The sequence below is a fragment of the Tinamus guttatus genome, unplaced genomic scaffold (assembly GCF_059628265.1).
Source record: "Tinamus guttatus ecotype Peru unplaced genomic scaffold, ASM5962826v1 Tinamus_guttatus_pri_ptg000048l, whole genome shotgun sequence".
Taxonomy (NCBI): domain Eukaryota; kingdom Metazoa; phylum Chordata; class Aves; order Tinamiformes; family Tinamidae; genus Tinamus; species Tinamus guttatus.
The window spans coordinates 4,929,739-4,953,076 of record NW_028288582.1 but is presented as its reverse complement, the minus strand read 5'-3'; the positions used below and the strand labels follow the sequence as shown (position 1 = coordinate 4,953,076).

General features: G+C 42.3%; 1 protein-coding gene across 1 annotated transcript in view; it reads right to left on the bottom strand.

Moving 5' to 3' along the window:
- Nucleotides 1–21,784, bottom strand: part of JAG2 (jagged canonical Notch ligand 2) — a 64,921-nt gene extending 43,137 nt beyond the window's left edge. Inside the window, exons 1-2 of the mRNA XM_088539618.1 lie at nucleotides 21,665–21,784; nucleotides 21,001–21,324 (exon numbers count right to left, since the gene is read on the bottom strand). Of these exons, the coding sequence (XP_088395744.1) occupies nucleotides 21,001–21,324; nucleotides 21,665–21,769 (429 nt within the window). The 5' untranslated portion in view covers nucleotides 21,770–21,784. The remainder of the gene's footprint in view (nucleotides 1–21,000; nucleotides 21,325–21,664) is intronic.
- Nucleotides 21,785–23,338: the final 1,554 nt, after the last annotated feature.

The window sequence follows — 23,338 nt, the reverse complement described above, 5'->3', positions numbered from 1 at the left end:
GCCCTTCCTACTGAAAATTGGCCATTGTATCTGATTGCCTACAAATCCTAGGCCAGGAAATATGAAAGTGGACTCACTATCTCAAGCAACAGACTAAACAACCAAGTCTTCTCTTTAATCACCTAAAAAGAGTAGATTTGTATCTTTGCCTAGAACAGTAGGATATTTTTGTGGTAAGAGGAACTCCACACAAGAGTGTTTCAGCACATATGCACTTCAAGATGTGAGTGGAGATAAAAGGCATTCAGTTGATTTTAAAATATTAAAGAATCCTAAAGCTCAGGTGGCAAATCTGAGCATCTCATCTGGCATACTCTTCAGAGTTGAATAAAATACTCTACCAACACTGTACAGAAACTTAATATTACATTACCAGTAACTACGATTCTGGCACACAAGTCTTCCAATGTGCAAAACAACTGAATTTGTGGTAGATACAGCAAATTACGCAGCCAAATAATTGACCTCCACATTCCCCACAGCTCGTGCTGCCTCCTGGTGGCTGGCAAGGCAGGGACTTGGCTCTACAAGATGCACGTTGTGCAAGCCTGTTATCAAGTATTTGCTTTTAGCTTTCCACTCGTAGCAGTTAGCTACAGCACAGAGAATATACACAATAAAGACAAGACCCAGACTAATAAGTTATTTCACTTGCTTGTATCCCATATTCTGAATTGCCCCATATCCAATTCCAGACCAATAGCTTAGAATATAGCACTGGCTACTTCGTACGCGCATGAAATGTCATATTTTAGGAGGGTTTCTTGTTTCACTTGTAAGATATTGGTGACATTATCCAAATCGTACATTCAGCAAACAATACAGTTTTACTACACGTAGCTGAAAGTGATTTCAGCTGGACAGCTCTCATGTGACTTCCTGCTTTCTACCAAGAGCCATACAAGAGACCCTTCAAAGATCCTGAACAGACATAGGCACGTTAATGCATCCAGAGCCAAATTCTATCTGCAGAAGAGACAGACCAAATAAAAGAACCAACCCAGGCTGAATTCTCTTTGCCACTGCCAGGAATTCCTGCCACAGTCAGGAATTTTAAAGAGAATTCCTTCTTCCAGTTCAAAAAGCTCTTGTTTCTCAAAGTAGTAAGTTTCATATGAGATCTGTTTTCAAATGAAATACAGGATTCAAAAGAACTAAAGCAAGCTGAAAATATTCAAAGATGCATCCCCCTGAATATATTTATAACCATGTCTGTGTAATATGACTCAACTACCAAAAACATTTGCTAATGGAAATTTCAATAGCCATATGCTGATCCATACTGTAACCCAATGCCTAATAAGCAGAATAAGAGCTATAGACTGGAGAGAGGAAAAAAAAAAAAAAAAAAAAAAACACACACAACCACAGGGATAAATTTTTCAGAGTCCTTTTAAGTTTAAGTAATGACACACCATTTTATAAAAGCTCTACCTTGTTTTGCATTAGTGAGTTCTAGCATGGATGGTCTAGCAAAACTTACTGTCACCAACTACAAATAATTCTTCCATAGCACAAGATGCTTATAGTAGACAGTGCCTTTCTTCTCTAAATGGTGCTTCCATAAAACGAGTTACAGAATTTATAGTAATGTTGCACTGTTTAGAGTTGGATTCTTGAACTCATGTCCATCCAACAGGGTAAATGGGACTCTTGAGAACATAAGCTATGTGTATAGGTTAGCTTAAGAGATATTCAAAACAGAAGTTTTCACAAACGCTATTAATCTAGCCACAAATGTTTGGTTTCTTGCATAAGTTTAGCCGAAAAAAAAGGAACACACTTTTTCAAATAAGGATATTAAAATGTCGCAAAATAAAGAGTAAAAGTATTATATGTATAATAAAGGTATAATATACACAATCATCATCCCTGCTTTTTTTCTAGCTTGCATACAGTTCATATTAGAGACTGAAACATAACTAGCATTTCATTTACTATAGCAAAACATACAATTTTTATGCATTAAAAGCAAAATTTTTGCCCAGAAGTATTTATTGTTAATTTCAAGCAAAACTAGCCTCTGGAAGATATTTTAGAAGTGATTATGGATTTAGAGAGGGCACAGAAGAGGCAACACTGAAAATAATTTGCTTCTACCAACTTGGATGTCTAGGTTCATCTAGAATTATTCAACACAGGAGAGTATTTACACTTATCAAAGCAAAAATTGACACATATCAAGTCTGCCAGCTGAAAGAACATCAGCTCACTTCTACAAGAAGACAAAGCTTTAAGAACCATTTCATAGCATTAACTAAACAGAGACACTAAGCAGTTTGGAGAGACACAAATTAAGCCTGTTAAGCTTTGCTGCTTCAGATGTGTTTTTCTTGGGAAAGGTGTTCGCAAAAGTGACTTCAAAGCATTATTCCATTGTTTACACTAAATAAAACACTCCTGTACAATCCCAAAGACCTACTCTCGGGGGGAGGGGGGAATGAGACCCAGCAATATTGCTTTGGCATTGTTTCCCCCCCCCCCCTCCATAAATTATATTTGCAAACCAGCATTCAAAAAATGTTTTTTAAAGAATTAGACACACACACTCTATGCCAGGTTTTTCATTTCAGAAAGGACGACCAATTTACTGACAGCATTTTCAGTTGGTTACAGAATATATAGCCACCACCTCAAGTTTAAAAAAAAAATCAAAAATGTTAAGATTGAGCTGAAAGCAACGCTTGACATCTTATTTTCTGTATCAGTTTCCATAACAGGTTATTGTATATTAAAATACTTCTGTTCTAACAGGAGGAAATTGAGAATTAACTGTGAATTAGAAAAAAGTATAGCTCCTAAAGAAATCCAAAGCCCATTTCACCTTCCTGTTCTATAAACTACTACATGGTCACCCTAGCGTTCATATATATGTAGTCTCATTGCCAGTAAGTACCATTTCCTTTAAAAGCTCCATCAAGGATAAGTAACATCTGTATTTGAACATTTAAGTGTAAAAGAGGTGAAATACATCATTATATTCCAGAGGTATGGAAAAATTAGTAGCCTAGTATTATGGCATCACCAATATTTCTTGAATATCAACTTGACCAGCATGGCTAACTTTTAAAGTGCAGTTGTTTCTAAGAACCTCCTGGATAAATGAGGGCTCTACAGCAATAGGTCTCATTTTATTCCTGCTTACCATGCTGAAAGTTGACTTAAAAGCCTGCTTCCTTTCCCGGTTCTCAAACTATGACAGCTCTAATATCTTCATTATGAATAAGCAAAATGGCAAATGGAGTGAGGAAGAAGTAAAGAAAGATCCTGAAAAGATTCAAGTTTAAGAGTCAACAGATGGAGCAAGGCTGCAAGTTGATCTTTGAGAAGCAAACAAAGACATAGCAGAGATTTTCTCTAAAAGCAAGTATGTTCCTCACTCATACAAAAGCTTGTTTCTTAGGTGTGTGTGTGGCAGGGGGGAGGAGGGGAGGCTTTTGAAACATCCTTGAAGTTTCAGCCACACTCGCAGGCAAGAACTGGTCTGCTCAAGACAAATGCCATTCCAACACACAAAGCTGGATGAGCACCCACCCTCTAAACCTCCACTTTTCATTTCAGAAGTACCATTAGCATGATGAGTCCTAAACAAAAGCCTTCCCAGAGCCAAACAATCATATTTTATTAAGTATGTTATGGAGGGCCAAGCTGAAGTACTTCAAACATCAGCAACTGATAGCAGAAGCAGTTGAGCAAGTTTAAGTCTTGTAAGTGAGAGCAATTACTGTAGTTAACACTCCTCTTGGCCAAGTCACATAGGCAGGATGATGGTCACGAAATCTGGAACTCTGCTGTTATTTGAGGGGAACTGTTCATGGATTATCCCACCTGGTAGACTTTAGGAAATCTGCAATACCTTTGGCAGGGATGGAGGAAAGAAGGAAGGAGGGTATTTTTTGCCATGGCAAACAGCTAGCCTGTCTTTACCTATAGGAGCTCCAACACCTCATTCCACTCTTCTCATACTAAGCAAGCAAAGTCAAGACTGGAGGGATGAGGTGGGGAAGGTGGTGGCAAACAAGATGTCTGGACTTTTAAGATTCACTTCAGTGGACTAAGAAAACAATTTAATGCAACAGGTGAACATAAGTTACAGTCTTGGAGTTAATATATGGAATTTAGCATCTAGCTAGACACATTCAGTTACAAAAATGAATCCTACCCTTAGGAGCGTATTTTTTCTACCCATTGCCTCCAACAACCAGGCTGCAAGCTGCACTCATGTCAAAGATGCAATGATTTCAATGAGGAAGGGTAATAAAACATCTATTTGGCAGCGCCCATGGCTCGGTGAAACAGAAGCATAGCATGCTTCTCTCAAAGATGATCTATTTAACTGTGACCTGTTACCAGATGAAATATCAGGAGGATGTACTTCTCTGATTTTGCTGGAGAGGGTGAAGGAAGCAGAACACAACAGAATTTCTCAAGAATGTGGTCTCAGTATATCATGGGGCAGCAAACTTTTTAGCTTCAGAGTTTTACAAGCATCTGAGGTCATGTATTAGCTTTACCTATGGCCTCTAGAAAAACAGATCCATTTTTAGCTAGTTCACAAGAAGCTGAAACACCATACCTAGAGTTCCCAGGAAGATAACTTTAATACAACTCCAGATCTCACACATATCAAAAAAGCTCTCTGTAAATGAATCTACACACAAGAAGCTAAATCATCAGAAAAAGAAATCTACATGCTTCTGGTAACTTAGGACCCTAGAAAAAACCCAAAGCACATCTCAGCTAATTAAGACTTGTCATCTGTCAGCAGGTTAAAAGCTACTGTATTCTTTGATAATACCTCAGCACTGGCCCTGAGCGGTGACAGCATCATTTGCACGAAGGCTGCGGCAGACAGAGCAGCATCCTTCTCTAGCAAATAGAAAGCATGTGCCTTGCTAGCAGTTTTTACAGTTCCAGAAGACAACCACTAGCTCCCTGTTTAGAAAAACATTGAGACATGTTCACAGGACTTATCTGAAGAAAAAAAAAAATGACTGATTGCTCTTTAGCTCACAAGGCACTCCAAACATTTTAAGAGAGGAGCCAGTCCTTATTTTAGAGCAGTGCCTTTCACTGTTACAGGCATAGCAGTAATGCTACTCTTGTGGAACAGAACCAATTCTTGCCTCTGCTTTTTATAGCCATCTGCTATTTCCTACACATGTGGTATTTATCCCCACCCTGCTCCATTCCCCTTCTCCTTCATTCTACCATATGCACATCTCCATCCTTGAGGAGACTGAGTTCAACCCCTGAATTTCAAGCTATCATCCATGGACACTTACGTTTGAACATCCATAGGAATGGCTTCCATGGCATGAATTTTCCTTACACTTAGAGAACCATGCCAAAAACAAAAAACAAACAAACAAACCTCCCACACATACGCATCAGTGTATACTTAGCTACTCAGGTATGATGGGCCCTGTGGTAACTTGTCTCTGCAGAGGTTTTGCAGCAAGGAATGACAGAAGATATTTACCTTAATACTAGCGAAAGCTGTCATGTTACCACATTACCTATTTCATTGAAACATTTCCATTTTACTACAGATTAAGGCAAATACCTTCCACCCATGACATCTTTATGTCTCTCCTGTGTATCACAATTTACAACAAAAGCATCTGTAAAATCCCAACTAATCCATCAACAGTGACGTGGAAGAAAATCTTATTTTGGTAACTGGCTGAGCAAGTATGTTACTCATTAAAAACATACACCATAAAATTAGATGAATTATCAGTTTAACTATGATGCCATTCTACTGGCTTTCTGGGCAAACTTAGAAACAGCTCTCAGATCAAACTATCACACAGTTTAGCTTCCTCACCATTGCTTTCCATAATAGCTTTAGAAAAATGTATACTCTCAACCATGTATCAAAATTAGTATTTTGAACTTGTCGTTCAAGCTTCCAGCCTTACTGAACGTAAACTTCCCCAGAGTCTTATACAATCCCAAGTTAATCACACTTGTGATTTATTCTTCCTTCTGAGCAAATGTTAAGACACTTATCAATACATACATGTCTTGACTTGCCAATTCCACAAACAGCTGTTCACTCAACCCACCAAAGCCAACTTGTTTTTAGATAAATGAGTTGTGTTCACAAGTTAAACAAATTCATTGATCACATAGCAAGATATCTGCTTCCCACTTTTATCCAAGGCATAAATGTTTAATACTCAGGAAGTAATTAGGAAATTGCACTTTGGCTAGAAGAGGAGGCTAAGAGAACAAAACGAGAGACATTCAATATTATGCCATTAGATGATTCTATAACTCAAGGAGTAGGAAAACACTGTGCAGTTCCCCCTCACATCCAAAAGAGGGTATGTTACAGGTTTAAAAAAAAAATCAGAAAAAAAAAGTAACAAGAAGGAACACAGAACAGAAAACATTCTTCATATAAGGAATGAAGGAGTATGCCAGAACATCTGAGCCTGGAAGAGAGAAAACAAGAATATATGACACAGGTCTACCAAGTCACAACCAGTCCAGGGGATGGCTGGTAGCAGACTGTCCATTTTCCAGTATTTAACAACTACATGCCAAATTAAATGAATAGAAATCAAAGTTTAAAAAGCAAACAAGAAGTAATTTCATACAAAAAATAGCAAGATGCTACATAGGCTAAGGATGATACAGCTGTAAAACTTTGTGGGTTCAAGGGGAGACTAGTACAAATATTTCAAAGACACCAGGTACAGCTAATTCAGGAAGTTCCCATTTTGAAAACTGAGCCTAGAAGAATCGCCCTGTCTTAATCTTCCATACTTGTTCCTTCTAGATTTTATCAGTACCACTGTTCTTAAATATTTCACTATTTTTGATGACTAGCATTAAAACAGAATACTGAATACAAATGTGCAGAATCCTGCAAGCCTGCCCATTAATATTTATCCTATTGTGATCAAATCCACAACCAAGGATTGAGAAAAAAAAACAAGGGGAAAACAGGAGAAACAGTTTTGAATTAATCTGTAACTTCTACCACAACACTCCTCTTTGAAAGCTGTGACATCTGAAAAAAAGTCATAAAAGAATAAAAACTGAGTATTGACTTCTGAAATATTAAGCTGTCACATGAAATAATAAAAAATAATTGCAAAGTCACCAAAACATGCATGCAACAGATACAACTGCACTAAAATCTATCCACACCATTTTCTGCAATTTGGAAAAGATCACACACCCAAAATTGTTACTTGGGAGATCTTTCTGCTCAGAAAAATATTTTTCTTCTGAAAGATAAAGTTGCCTTGAAAAAAGTTGAAAAGGGCTTCTGACAGTTTTTCTGGTGGAAAAGGACTTCAGAATGCTTAAAGCCTACACTTAGTGATACAAACCAGAATATACCATGATCCAAGGGAAGACAGAAGAAATACAAGTATAGCACACAATTTATTAACAGAAGACTGAGAAGCATCAGACAAAATATTGCACCACTGATTTTATAGCAACTTTTAGCACAAAAAAATTCCAGTACATCTGTGATTAAAATACTGTTTTAACAATGAAAAACAGTTTTTGTAACAAGAAAGACTAATCTGAAGTTAGCATGGAAAGGTAACTGAAATAGTTGGCATCTTCAGACTTCTACTATTCAACTCAGGGTGGTGGAGAAAAATCCTTACTGGTCTCTGCTGAGCAGAGATGAAGACTAGTGACATTTCTAAACAGCCACTAAGAAAGTGATTCTACACTGCCTATACATTTTGCTCAGCTAAGTACCACACATACATGAAAAGTATCCAATGTCTTCAGAGCAAGCCAGCTGAAATTACCTAGATTTCCAACAGATCATCAGCACTAACAGAAGACCTTGCCCTTCTGCAAACAAGGCATGAAAGAGTCTTCTAGAAACTCGGTATCATTGAGCAGTGCAGAAGTACTCCACAGAAGGGAAGCCTATCCCACCATAGCCATTCCCACCTGCACAGAAAGCATTTGAGAGATTTTGCCCGTCTCTTGAAGGTGATTCCTAGATCAAGACGACAGGCCTAGCGTGCCACAAGCAGCCTTAGGCATTAAGAGAAGCGTCATGTAAAAGACCACTTCCCTCAACTGCCATCTCTTCCACAGATGCTAGAGCAGTGCAATGCTCTGTTCATACTTACCAGCTGTGGAAGAACACTTTTATAAACAAAGCCCATGAATACACAAAGTTAAATCCATCGTAAAATCGAGTCTTAGCAAGCCATCATGCTGTTGTCCGGCTTTGTTTCAATACCTGATAAGAACCTGATGAGCACAGAATAGAGAGGAGCTAATGTAACCGATAGATATCTGTGTTCAAATGCAACATCAGCCACCCTTACTGCTGCCACAGCTTCCCTGAGCTGGATAATTTAGCTAATACTATTTGTCATTCACATTAGACCAACCATTAGGTAGTCTAATTAAAAGTCAATTAGCTTTTAATATTCCTCGATATGAATGTTAACTTATCTGTTCCAATGAGGTTTTCTGGCAAGAAAAACAGAATACAAAAGAGAATCAGCAAGTTTCCTACTTTACTTTAGAAGAAAAGAAATGGAGGAAATATCAGAAAGTTACCAAAATAAGTTTGGTATGCTGTACTGTAATCATACCAAAAAAGGGTGACATCCTCATTATTTACTTGAAAGTAGCCATACAAGGGTACAATTTGCATTGCACCTGGTTCTGAAATAGGAGAATGTAGTGAAACCCCCCTGGATTTCATTTTTTTGTGTGTGACAGTTCTGGCAGAGAAGTGGAAAGAAAAAAGGAAACTGATCCCATGTGTATCAACATTTTTAAAAATGTCAATGCCTTTAACAATACCTTTCCCTTTCATTTTATTAGATAAGAGTGCTGGGTGCTGATTTTAAATTGAGCATAGAAATTAATTAAGATTAATTTCTGATTTAAAGCAAGAAAGAGTAGGAAGTACAGCAGTTATTACTCTGCTATTAACTGGTTACCTTAGTGGACAAGTGAGAACCTATTAAGCTCTCAGAAAATACTGGTTTACAAGGGAAGTCACAGGAGTAACTTATAATAGAGAGATTTTGCCTGGCTGTCACATCACCGTCATTTCATGGTTTCACAGTTATTAAGACATAGTCCTCTCCAGTGCAGCTGGAATAAGCACTGAGAGCTTCCAAAAACTAATCCAATACCAAACACCAGATTGAGACATTGATGAAATTAAAGAAAGGAGAAAAGCCTTTTAGGAAAAGGCATGTCCAAAACCAGTACACATTGGAGACGACTGGATACCATGTTAACGTCATTTTATTAGATTTAAACTGGAGCTTTCAGCCTTGCTACCAGCCTTGAATTGTTTCAGACAAATTTGATATTAACCAAGTATCCAAGTCCTACTCCTTTCCTGAAGTTCTGGAAGAAGTCCAAGATAAATTAAGCCCATTACATGTACTCTTTCTTGTTGCATTAATGAAAATGCAGCTAGATTATGTCTTTTGAAGTGCACGTAACAATCTCGAAGGCCCATTAATGGTTAGTGCAAGGCTTGTTTTATGCTAATATTTAGAATTCAAAGATGAACTAGTAATTAATACTGTTCCTCCCCTCCCGCCTAAGCTCCATGTGGCGGAGATATTAGTGTCCTCTGGGCACTTCAAGCCATGCATCATTATAATTTCAGCTTGAAGTCAAGAGGGAATTAAACTAACCATGTAATAACATACTTTAATTATTGTTCTAAACAAAGAACACCTGCATGCACTCTCTTTTGTATTGAAAATACACATACTAAGGCATGCAAATATAGAAAAAAATAGACAGGCCCTCAAGTTCTATATACGTGGAGTTCCAAGGAATGAAGAGTAGTATTTTAATCCGAACACTTTTAAATAATACCAGTTGTTGGTGACACTGAAATCTAAAGGGGTGGAAGGGAAGGTAAACACCCAGGTCACCAAGATAAGTTTTTTAGTTCCTTGAGCTGCAGAAGACACTTGGGTCAACTCAAACCTGGAACTTGCACATGAGACCAACAGAGGTGAACTTTCTCACAGACAGCAAGGAAGATGTAATGAAACCAGAATGAGGAATCTGTGGTGTCCTTCACTTAAGCTCCAGATTGAACAGCTCCAGTTTGACCTCTTTGCTTACTGAAGCAGCTGGCAGGATAAATGAATAAATAAATACAAGAAAAAGCCTTACTTCAGCTACAGAGGTAGCTACACACTGTTCTTCGCAAGTTCCTCGCTGATATGAAGTAGGACACAAAAGAAAATTAGAGCTATATCCACCCCTCACTCTTCTCCGTAAACTGACATAAATAAGTTGAGGTGAGAAAACAGGAGGAACACAAGGAACTTGGAAAAAAGTACAGAGCCAGTCCTTCCACACAAACATGCACCCTTCCCACATATTGTTTTCCAAAAAAACCTCTTGCATCTTCACATACATTTAACGAAGTTTGTAAACATTTAGCTGAAACAAATACTTGGTTCATATTCCAGAACTGAATTTTCTCAACAGTACTCCATGACTACAGTAAGATTCTGTCCCTTTTTTTGCAGCCAGCACTGTAATGTATTTTATTAGGAATAAAACTTAAGCTCCAAAAAATAGAGCTTATCAATATAGAATAGATACCTACCTAAGTACGGGACAATGAGCTTGAACCAATCAGTCCTACTGTAATAACCAAGGCAGCATCTATAAATGAACTTCATATCAAATCCTATCTTTTGAAATAAGCTGGAGGGGGTTTGGTACACATTTATGTTATTCTAAGTCAGACGAAAAACCCTAGAATTGACATGACTTTGAAAGAAAAGCTTTCAAACAAGCACAGCAAAGTATTCCTTGAAGAAACTATGAAAGTTGGGCACTTGTGCTGCAAGCTTACTTTAAGCAAGAGAATCGAGTGCTTCTCTACCTTTTGTCACCCTATTCATGTGAAACTTAATTTACAAAAGGAATAAATTAGCACAGCAAATCATCCAATTCATGTCAATGTTGACCTTAGTTACTTTTCAAGTGTGCCAGTGTTACTGGACAGGACACTTTTTCTGGTTGTTACTATTTAAGTTGTCACTGCCTCTTTAGCTGTCCAATCTTTCCCAGGTTCCTTTGAAAGATGAAGTGCAGACTACCAAATCTTCTGAAGATCCAACCTAAGGGCTTAGGGACAAACAAGTTATCGCTGGTAGCAAGCTGTCACAAGCCAGATCTTTGCCTGCCAGATAAAACTAATTTTATTTATCCAGTGTTTGCTGTGATCTAGGAGCAGATGTGAACTCCTAGAGCAGATGAGCTGATGTGCAAGAGTTTGTTCTCCAAAGCCCTACGACAACTATGCTCTGACACAATAAAAAGTGGTGTGAATGCTGGTAGCCAGTCCCTTGAGAACTGCCACCAATTACGTTTTTCTACAGTAAAAGATAAAAGGTAAAGAGACCACACACTTTACCTAAAAGTGCTAAACCACATAACCTTGAAGTTACCTAGGTTTAATAGCAAACATCAAAAGGCACTACAGGGACACAAAGTATTTGACAACTAATATACTAAGTGTGCACACAAGTCCAAAGCATTTAAGTTTCTCTACCTCCTTCCTTTCCCCATGTTATAAGATAAAGAAAGTACTGATCTGTGTAGATCAACCAGGGAAACAACATTCAGTTCTACGAAGTCCTCTAGCAACCATATACAATATTACCACACTTTGGGTCTAAGTATAAACAGTGGTTTAAACCTTGTCTTGATATGAAAAAAATCATGCTATTATAACATAAACACAGATAGGACTATCAAGCACAGCAATAAACCTTCCTGAACATTGTGCAGGCTGAAGGAACTATCACCAGAGTCTATTAAGCAACAACAAAGGTTAGCAAATGAGGAGTACTAAAATTTTCATCAACCAACAGGAAAACTAGCACACAGGGCCTAAAATGGCATACCTTGCCAAAATTATATTCCATCTTTATTAGACTGGATCAATCACTGAGCTTTTTTTTTATTATTATTTCTGAACTTGCTGCTTAACACAAGTCAGTTGAACCTTGGAGTATAAAACTCCCTTATTAGATATTAAGTTCTCCACCTGGAATCCTGAAACTTTTCCCTATTGCTAAGCAAAAAAAAATGAGTGTTTATAACATTACAAAGTGTAAACTTCTACCTTAAAACAAAATTATACATCCTTATTGAGAAAAGACTGAAAAAATACCATTTGACATTTCAGGCAACAGCTCATATAATATTTCACTACAATTTGTCTGTAGAGATTTGTTTTAGAAGACAGGAAAGCTAGTTCTACCAGAAAATGGCATTTTCTACATATTGTATAACTTCATACCAATATTGCCTACCCACTGAAAATATGGAAATGTAAAATTTATCCAAGACAAATGCTAGATATTTAAAGTTATTTCAGCAGGCATGGCCAGAATCCTAGAGAGCCAAGAAGAAACTAAAGCACTAGCAGACTATCTGGAGGTAGAAGACACATTGCAAGAAAAAAAATAAGCATAACATTAATCAAATGGTAATACACTGAATAAAATACACTACAATGCATCCTGCTGGGAACAAGATATATATAATCAGGACTTTCAAGCTTGAAGCAGGATGTAAACAGATTGCAGTTTATGTACTAATGCTGCAGTCTTATCTCAGATTTAAAAGAAAAAAAAACCTTCAGAGAATGAGCACCTGTGCATCTGTCCAAGGGGCATATAATTGGTTACTCAAGGACTATTAGGCTGTTTCTTAGCAACCTCTGCAAGCTCTAATCAAGTAAGACTAAGATTGTCATTTAGCCTTGAAATGCCATGCCCCTTCCATTTAATATAGCATTCTAACTACTATTAAAGAACAAACAGCAATTTTAAGCACAGATAAAATCCATGCGTACTGTGTTTCAGCTTAGAGTTCCTCCTAATGCTTAGTTATCAGAGATGATCTTCATGAAAAATATGCTTTTTAAACTTCATTTAGTCAGGGTCTGAAACAAAGAACAAAGATATACACCTTTTATTTTCCTCTCTTCTGTCAAAAAAAAAAGCAAACTACAATGCTAAAGAGCTGAGCTCAGGAATCAAGATGACTAAGTGAAAAGCTACAGCTCAACTTCTAAAAGTCACCAGTGTGATGGCTCCATACTAAAAGTAACAGCAAGTACATTTCATGTAGACAGCAAGTGTTTATCTCACAATGCTAGATGGGCTTTAAGTCTTGGGAGATGCTGAAATGCATCTACTAATGTTGATCACAGTTGACTTCTCTTGCTAAAGGACTTTATGAGCAAAACTACAACATCCAGATTCAAAAAAAAAGTGAAAAGAATTTGGGTAATTAAAAATGAAACAACTTTCAGTTCTGGTCTGGCCTCATTGCTGTTCCATAGCATCAATGGATACACAACAGTCTCTACTTAAGACTGGCAGAGAACAAAATTTCATATGCAGCATTTTTCCTCATAGGGTAAGTGATGAGAGCAGGGATAGCCAGGACAGCCACCACACAGGGGTGGAAGAGGGCATGAGTCAGACCACAGCTGGTCCCGGTCACCCACACTGCTTTGCCTCACATGACATGCCAGGCTCCTCTCTACTTGCACGACATGACAGTCCCAGCATGAAAGCTGAACGTGCACTTCAAAAGCCACCAACTGGATATGGCAGACAGCACTGCCACTGTCACAGCCGGCCAACCATCAACCCAATTTAGATACCCTCTAACTAGGAGCCAGGGCACTTTCTGGCAAGAGGCTGACAAAGGCATATCAGAAGAGGAAGAGGAAGGCAGGATTACTGCCAAGAAACAATAGCAATCATCTTTTTGGCTTTGGCTAAGCACAGAGGAGCCAGAAGCAATGTTCATATATCCTTATTCTTCACTCCTTGAAGTTGCTTTACCTCTCAAGCCATCGTGCATTCTTCCAGATCAGGGAATTATTAGCAATCACAAGCAGAGCAGGACCAAAGGAAGAAAAATAATGCACTACAGGAAAGTGACCCTCCCTTTTCAGTCTCCTCAACTGAGAAGCACTGAACTAAAGCAAGCAACGCAAATAGGACCCACACAGAGTTGACACAAAACATTGGCTTTGTTTTCAGAAAAGAAGGGAGGGAAGCTTTTGAGCACACAGTAATCTAGAGCTGCTGCACATGGCTGGGTATATGATGTGATCAAGGTTGCTTTATGAACATAAGAATGCAGTAGTTTCTCAAGTATGTTGCTAATATACATTTCAGAGTCCAAACCCACACAAAACACCATGTACAGGGGTGAATTCTAACAGCAACTCAAAGCTAGATAGACTAGCACAAGGAATACAAGTGGTGGTATAAAACCCAGAGGACAGCTTTTGTAACATCATGCTTTTTAATACCTAACTAGGATATATTTCATTTCGGTTTTGATATCCTTGATCCTCACAGGACCTCATAAAAGTCTATAATACAACAGAGCAGGAACATGTCTCAACAAACTCAACCAACTATCCCAACTCTGATACAAACACAATTGGTTAAGTTTCAGCCCAACCAGGTTAAAGATAAATCAGAGATTAAAGTCACTTGTGCCTAGAGGAGATCTTTTCTATGCAAACTAATTTCTTGGAAAAAGCATTATTTGGAATGCTTTCAAACAGCCCTAAGACAAGGCTACAGAGCTTCCATGACATAACAGTAAACAGGAACTTACCCTGTTTCTTCCTCATCCTCTTCTCTAACTTGTAGCCTTGCATATGAAGGTAAGCCTGACTATTTTAATATCTGTTCCATTTTCAACCAAAGATTTAATGCCTAATTTTAATGTGACTAAGATTATAGCACTTCACTGAGAGGCTGCCTGGAATAAATGAGAAAGCTGACAAAAGGTATATAGCCATACCCTTCTTGGTGTCTGAAAGGGAGGGCTATTCGTCTCCAGACTTCAGTTCAGCCTCAGTATTTCTAATAAAAACGCAAGAGTTTATTTAAGGAAGCTTTCAAAGAGTAAAAATAGAAGGGCTTTTATTATCTGATTATATATAGATATATCTGACATTCAAAAACCCATTGAGCTTGAAGGTATTAAAGCTTAAATGGTTAGCCGGATAGTGTCCTCTGAAGCATATTTATTTCAAAAAGACATCAGAAATTCCAGATTCAGTGACATCAATGTATGAAATATTAAGAGGGCAAAGGACATTTCTGCTTAAAATTAGAAGACTTTTTTAATACAGTTACATGAAACTTAAGTCTTTAGGCTTTCTATTCTGAGCAAGCTGCAAATAGTTGTTGGCACATACTGTATGCCAATAATAAATCCCTTTTTCAAAGAGTGGTTCTGAAGTGATCATCAGTTAGGTCCTGATTCTTTTTAGAGGTGACACCTGCAGCTGCTATTGAATTCAGTCAGGGTTGTCACTATCTAGCATTGCTGAAATCAGTCCCTAAAACTTTACCTGGTTTTCTTCACCTAAGGAAAGGGGCAAAACAAAACCTGCATGCTTATCTTTGCATCTGTGTAACCTGAAACTAAGGAGAATTATGTTTATATAACATTCCCTCAACATCAAACACTCATTTCTAATCGTGAAATGAGTTTGAAGGCAAATACAGTATAAAAAGGTAAAAGCATATGATTCTCTGAGCTTCTTCTCCAAAATTGAAGAAAGTCATATTTCCTGATCCACAGTCCCCGAATCGTAACAGGCAAGGGAAAGCTTTATTGCAGGATCACTGCAGGTGTTTTGTTAAAGAAGCAATTTGCTGTGACAGTTGCCACGTCCGTCCTGGACTCCTCTGACAAACCAATCTAGCAGAGTCAGTAAGCAAGAAGCAAGATCAGTGTGGGGGTGTTAAGTACTAAAAAGGAAGCTTTGCACTAGCAACACAGACTTCCATTTGGGAAGAGTTACTCTGCTGTCAAACAAGATATTAAACATTTACATAGTTCATCAATATATGGTTATCAGCTCTATTATTTTTTTCCACACTGTCTTCACTTTCTAATGAGGGGTTATAATGCACTTAAATCACACATCACTATACCAGATGGATTTCACATTCCGTCTTCTTATTCCCTGCCTTCAAGTCTTGTTTTGGATCATGTGTTTGCATGTACTCTTAAAGGGAGTTTCAATGGAGTGAAGCATGAGTCAGAGGTAAAGCTCACTGTTTATCACTTAAAAGACGTTTCATTTGTTTAATTCTAATCTTTTAGAAAAGAAAGGTATACACAACATTTATTAGATACAGCTGTGGACAAGTACTGCTTTGAGTGCTATGTGGTCTAACTTGCCTAGTTTAACTCTCATGGTGGGTCATCATTCACAGTGACAGATGGCATATTTACTCTATCGGCTTGCATGGAGGAATCTAATCCATGACGCTTTCATTACAAAGCATCAAGACCCTGATCAGAGTGTAGGTTTTTTTGTCTGTTTTGGGGGTGTGTGTGCGTCAAGACTGAGGGAGATCAACTGTGGATCTTCCAGCCAAATAGAAGATGACATTTTCCACAGCTCCCTCAAGAAACCAAGGATCCCAAATAAAAAACCTCATTGCTAAATGCCTTCCAGGGCCTAACTTTACTTTAACACATACTGTTCTCTCAGTTAGAAAGACCCAAGATAGATGGAGAGTATTATACCGAAGTGGGCAACATCTAAAAATCACAAAATACCCCACCTATTACTTAATAAAAGCTACAAGGTCACATATTCCTGCCTAAGCTTGGGGAAGGGCTGTTTGCTTTTTAAGTCATTTACTGCTGCAGCCAGGTCAGCTTTTCAACTGCATTAGATAGTTCATACTCTGGTTTGTATTTTAGTTCAAGATTGACTATTTCCAGGCAATGGGATGAGATTCACACGTGGACAGCACATGAATGAAATCTGAAGCACAGAGTCTGGATATTAAATTCATATACATTCACACATTTAACTACCTGAAAGTCTACAGAGCTTCTAAAATTAACGTATGTGCTACACTCAACCCTAAGAAGGGAAAAACTTGAGATCAGTGGTTACAAAACAATAAATGAGTTGCATGCTAGTGAGGAGGAGATCTACTGCAGCAAGTTGTGAGGACTGCCTGCATCCCTAGTAAGTACAGAGTCCTAAGCAAGCACCAGCTGAGCAGCAAGTGAAATCACTGAATTCAACTGCTCATCTCCAAAACCCGGTGGTGCCCTCAATTTCATCTGCAGAGTTCAGCACGTGTTGTGCTAACACACTCCACACTGCCTGTCACACTGGAGTCTCAAAAACAAATGGGAGACGGTTGAGACAACAATCATGCCTACTGGAATACACAATTTCAACATCCACGGCTAGTCAGAACAATTCCTTTATATGACTAATTAGCTGAAGTAATGGATGCCATACTAATATTTACAGTACAGGAAAAGCTGTGAATTCCCTGAGGGAGAAAACAGGGTGTAGAGAAAAAACCCACACACATGCATACACACGGTAACTCCATTTCATGCCATCTTGCAAGCCAAGTAGTATAAAAAATGGTTCCACATAATATAACCAGCAGCATGCATCTTTAAAACAGTGCTCAGAAGCAACCTTCAAAGTAATCCCTTTAAGAAAAAAAAAAAAAAAGCCACATACAAACCTAAATCAGGATCTAAACCACCTCTAATATCCTAATTGCTATTGATAAATGGTGCCATGTGAAACAATCCTAACTTGGTCAGGAGTAGACACTTGAAGCTTTAGTATCTGCATAAAAACCTTAGGGTTGGAGAAGGTGTTCAAGTCTACAAATCTCGGAATCTCAGTTGTATGATTACAATTAATCAAAGACACTGGCATTCTTCTCTCTACTTTTGTTATTTCAAAGTTGCACAAACTAATTGCAAAATTTGTTTGTTAGTAGTCTCTTAAACTGGTGCTAGGCTCAACTTCTCCCACTGCCAGATTTCTGGGGCTGATTGATCCCAAGGTAGCAATTTTAAGAACTTTTTGGCAATACCTCAATCTCCTCTTGCAAATTGGAAGATCAGACTGATATTAAAAATAATAATAATAATGAAATAGGAATAAGCAATATAACTGACATTCCAGACAGAACTACAGAAGTCAATGAAATCAGGTACTACAGCTTTACAGAACAGATGCTTGCCTTCCTTTCAGACTATGTATTACATAAAATTAAAAAGACAACAAGTACAAAACTTGTTGTGCTTTTAGCAAATGTTTTAAAGCATTATTAAAAAATAACGTAAACAAACACCTTTTGAAGTAGTGCTTGTAATACAGCTATTGCTAGCTTAGGGTACTGCATTAACTAAAGAACACAGAAAAGATCTTAAGTAGTTAATGCATTACAGTAGGTTAGTCTCTAAGTGAAAGAGTCGACATTCAGGTAAGGTTCAGGAAGAAGTCCATCTATGCCAATAATGGCTTTCATTAGGGTTCGGTTTTTAGTATTGATAAATTTAAATCTAAAACTGCTGCAGTTCTTTGCTCACTGTCAGCTTTGAATTTGTTTCATGAGTAAAGAACACATTTTCTGACTCTCTAGTTTTGCCTCTTCCAGCAAATTCAATAAGCAACGTTAATCTCACTATTCTTCCATAGGCAAGAAAAAAAAAAAAGCAAGCCTTATGAAAAGTCTGTGTCTGTATTGCTGCTTCTTGCTTACAAGTTTGGGTAGAAGGATCTACGGGAGAATAATTAAAATTGCCTCAAGAAGCTGAAACCTGACACTGAAACATAATCCACACAAAAAGTAGAACTGTAATGCCAAATTAACATAGCTAAGTCTCTACTTGCAGAGTTCATCTGTCTTGTAAGCAGTTGTGGCATTGATAATGCATTCCCCATCAATAGACTGAACATCCATAGATCAGCATGAAACTGCAAGACACAAGAGGGACTTCCTTCCATACATTCATCTGCAGACTGCAATATACAGACTGTTTCTGAAGTCACAGTACAACTGCACTATAATTTATTTTTAGAAAAAAAGGGTGGGCAGGGATAATATTCATTAAACCTTCCAAAAAAAGAAAAAAAAAAAAAAAAAAAAAGCAGCCACCCACTAAACTGCAGTTGTGCTGCTTGCACAAATTACAGGTTGCTTGCAACAGCTGCCAAAAAAAATTAAAAAGTGAAAAGACACCAAAGACCTAAACTACCCTTCAAAAGGCAGGGGCCAATGATACAAGGAACAGCAGCAGACATAGTGCTAGAGACACTGGGGTAATATACCCACAAAAGGTAGGTCAAACAGGTCTTTCTTAGCACTTAACGAGCATAAAACAACGATACCCGGCAGCTGCAAGGTAGGAATGTGCTTATTGCAACAGGGAAAACTAAAGGCAGCTGGTCTTAGGGACCTGCATTGTAAGATTTATCAAACTCGCCTCTTGTTTCAAGTAACAACACTAGAAACTGGCAAAGTAAAAGTGTGATTTAAGTTACCTCCACTTCCTCATGCAGATAAGGCATAAAGTTTGAGATGCTAATGTTACCGAAATCTCGAGCTTAAAAAGGGAAGTTTATGATTTCACCGAGCCTGTATTACATGGTCAACAAAGGGGAGAAAGAACCGTAATTTTCCCTTTGATCTTTTAACTTAAGCGCTGAGCTCTAAATACCATGTTTTTACAGTATTGACTATACCTGTTAACAGGAACCTTTGCAAGTTCAACAGGCCACAGGACAAACAAAGGCAGTCAAATATGCCCCAGCTTGGCAGTAAGGAGACATTTCTCTTTTGTACAAGTTTATTAGCCATCTAACACTAACAAAACTGCCTTCAAACCATAGGTCAGTTCTTAACACGAGCTGCACGCGCATAAGGATGGAGGGGCTCTGGCAGCGCAGGAAGTTTGTTTTAGGAGAAAGGTTTCCTTTCCAGCATGAAACACAAGCGGAAAAAATTTCCCTTCCTTCCCCATGCCCAGCAGCGGTTTTCGAAACAGCGATCCCGCGAGCTATGCGTTTTGAGACGTAGGCGAGGAGCAGCTCATTTGTTCCTCGCGAGGCGCCAAGCGCGATCCCCTGGTAGCAGCTCCCTCCTTACGAGGGCATTGCACCATCCTCATTCCTCGGCGCCTCCTGACTTGCCGCTTTCCACCCCGTGGCCCACTTGGAAGGGCCGTGAGGAGCAGCAGCTGCTCGGCTGCCTGCAGGCTCCTACCTGCCCGCACCAGGGCAGAAAGATGGGCCCTGCCAGGCCTCCATGGACACCCCCAAGCAGCCCGGAGCACCCCTGCCCTCCAGGAAAGGCTTGGGAAACGCTGCCTGCACCCCCTCGGATCTGCCCGCTCAGTGCGAGGGCGCACAGGGATGCAGAGACCCCAGGACGTGTTGCGAGAGGGAAGGGGAGAGACCGGCAGGAGGATCCCGGACACAGAGGCCAACAGCGCCGGCCGCGCTCGCTCTCTCCCCCCGTGCACAGCCCTGGATCAGGTTTCTGCCGGGATCAGCGCAGGCCTTGGGACACTGCCCTCCTCCTACACGCGCCTCCGGGGGCAGGGCGGCAGCCTCCCTCCGAGGGGCTCTCCCGGCCCCACGCAGGTGCGGCCGCTCCACGGGGGCCCGGCAAGGCGGCAGCCCCCGCCCGAGCGCGCACGCCCCGCGGCGGCCGCGCCCGCCCCCGCCCCGCTCCGCGCCGCGCCCCGGGCGGCAGCTCGCGCCCTCCGCGCGCCGCGGCACGCGCCCCGCGCGCCACCTGCAGCGCGCCCGCCCGCCCGCGCCGCGGCGCCCCCTGCCGGCGCCGCCGCGCGCCGCAGCCCGCCGCGCCTTCCCGGGGCCCGGGGTCCGCCTCGTTACTGCTGGTTTTTTCGTACGTGTTTCTTAATTTGGCACTGCCTCCTTTCGCCCGTTTTTACGCGAGACGCCCACCCGCCGCCCCTTCCCCGCTCTGCCTCCGCGGCCCGCAACCTGTTGCGGGGTCCCTGCCGCCCGCGCCCTCGCTGCGAGCTCGGGGGCAGCGCGTCCCCCCGCTCCAGCCTTCCCGCCGTCCACCCGAGCCAGGCACTTGCAAAGCGAACGCGCTCATAGCGATAGCCATAATAAATAACAACAATCCAACCTACCGGCCATGCAAACTGAAACGGTATGACAATCCTGCCCGTCTCGGGGGTTTTGCTTTGATGGGAATATTTGTTGCTGTTCAAATAAAAGATATTTCCACCAAGAACGGGGGTAGATCCGAATCCGTAGTTGCAGGGTCCAACCGGAGTGATCTTGGCCTGATATTCCTTTAGGCAGACTTTCACGTAAGTGTCGCACTCGTCCCGGGCGCACTCCGGGTTCTCGGGGCTTTTCATGCCATCACAACATTCCCCATTGAACAATTCTCCGTTTACATTCCTCACCGAGTTGAGCTGCAGCTCGAAATAGCCCGTGGATTGGGACACCTAAAAATAAAAAATCAAAGGAGGGGGGTAGGGGAAGAGACAGCCTCGTTACTACAGCGCCTCGCGAAAGCGCCCGCCGGCGGCTCCGCGACCGCGGGCAGCGGCGCGCGAACTTCAGCCCGCGGCGCGCTCGCTTGCGCGCGGTGCGCGAGCGGCGAGGGGAAGAACGAGAGAATTCGAAGAAATTGATAAAAATAATAATACTGCATTAAGGGGAAAAAAAAGCGCGACGAGGATTCTCGAGGTTTAAGGAAAAAAAAAAAAAAAGGAGGGAAAATAAAATTAGAGAAGGTGCAAGCGGGCGGCAGCCCCGCCGAGGTCTCCGCGCGGCCGCCCCTACCTGCGCGCAGGCGGCGAGCAGCAGCAGCAGCAGCAGCGGCGGCGGCGGCGCGAGGCTGAGCGCGGCGGCGCGGGGGGCCCGGGGCCGCCGGCCGGCGCCCCGCATGGCTGCGGCTCCGCGCGGCCGCCTCACGGGAGCCCGCGCCGGCGGCCGCTCGCATGGGCACGGGCGGCGCGGGAGCCGCCCGCAGCGCGCCGGGGGGCGCGGGGCATGCGCTGCCGGCGGGGCCGCCCGGAGCGCTACGCCGCTGCCGCCCTCCCTGCCTCCTGCCGCCGGCTCCGCTCGCCCTCTGCGCGCCGCGGCTCCGCGGACACCCAACAAGTAGGTGCCGGAGTGACAGCTTCATTAGCCATTAGTCACCGCCGCCGCCGCCTTCATATTAATGAGGGGGGCGGCCCGGCCCCGCGCGCGGCGGGTGGGGCCGCGCGACGCTCCCGCGGCGGCTCTTAAAGGGCGGCGGCGGCCGCGGCGCCTCCCCTCGGGCCGCCGCTAACGGGGCGCGGGGTCCCGCTCTGCAGGGCGCGCGGGGGGCCGCGCAGGACGGTGGGGCAGGGCAGTGCAGTGCAGTGCGCGCCCACGGGCGTGCGGGGAGCGCGTGGGTGGGAGCAGCCCCAGCTCTGAAGGGAGTGCGTGGGGTAGGAGCAGCCCCAGCTGTGGGGGAGCGCGGGGTAGGAGCAGCCTCAGCTCTGAAGGGAGTGCGGGGTAGGAGCAGGCCCAGCTGTGAAGGGAGTGCGGGGTAGGAGCAGCCTCAGCTCTGAAGGGAGCGCGGGGTAGGAGCAGGCCCAGCTGTGGGGGAGTCCGTGGGGTAGGAGCAGGCCCAGCTGTGAAGGGAGTGTATAGGGTGGGTGCAGTCTCAGCTGTGCAGGAGCCCGTGGGGTAGGAGCAGCCCCGGCTCTGGGGGAGCACATGGGGTAGGAGCAGCCTCAGCTGTGGAGGGAGCGTGTGGGGTAGGAGCAGCCTCAGCTGTGCAGTAGCACCCAGGAAGCATCCATGGCCATGGAATAAAAGTGCCTGTGGCCTTGGAGCAGCATGTGAGGAGCATGCACCCACGGCCACGGAGGTGCACGTGGAGCGGGAGCACCCACGGCCATGAAGGGGCATGCAGGGTGTGTGCATTCATTCACAGCAGCAGCGTGCCTGCATTGGAAGCGCTTGCTCTGTGTAGATGTGCACTCACACCCATGGTCCTGGCCCCTGTGGCTGTGCAGGAGCGTGCGTGGTGCATGCACTGCTGCAAAGGAGCACATGCACTGTGCACAGAGAGTGCATGTACATGCAGCTGTGGAGGAGTGTGTGCTGTGGGAGTACTCACTGCCACGCAGAAACACGTGTGGTGCATGCACCCACTGGCAGCAACAGAGGAGCTTGCAGGGTGGGAGAGCCCACGGCCATGTACGCGCACCCGATGCGCTGCTGGAGTTCATGGCATGGGTGCACTCCTTGCCATGGAGGAGCTGCGTGTCCCACGTGCACAGCAGCACACAGGGTGCATGCAACCACAGCCACGCAGGAGCGCACGCAGCATCGCTTATAGCGCGTTCCCAGTTCCATACGTAATACACAGAGCAGATGGCCAAGTGGTAGGATCATGTCCTCCTCCAGTGGTGGCTCAAGCAACTATGAGAGTAACGGAGCAGAGATTTTTCCCTTAGTTTAAGCACCCTGTGATTTTGA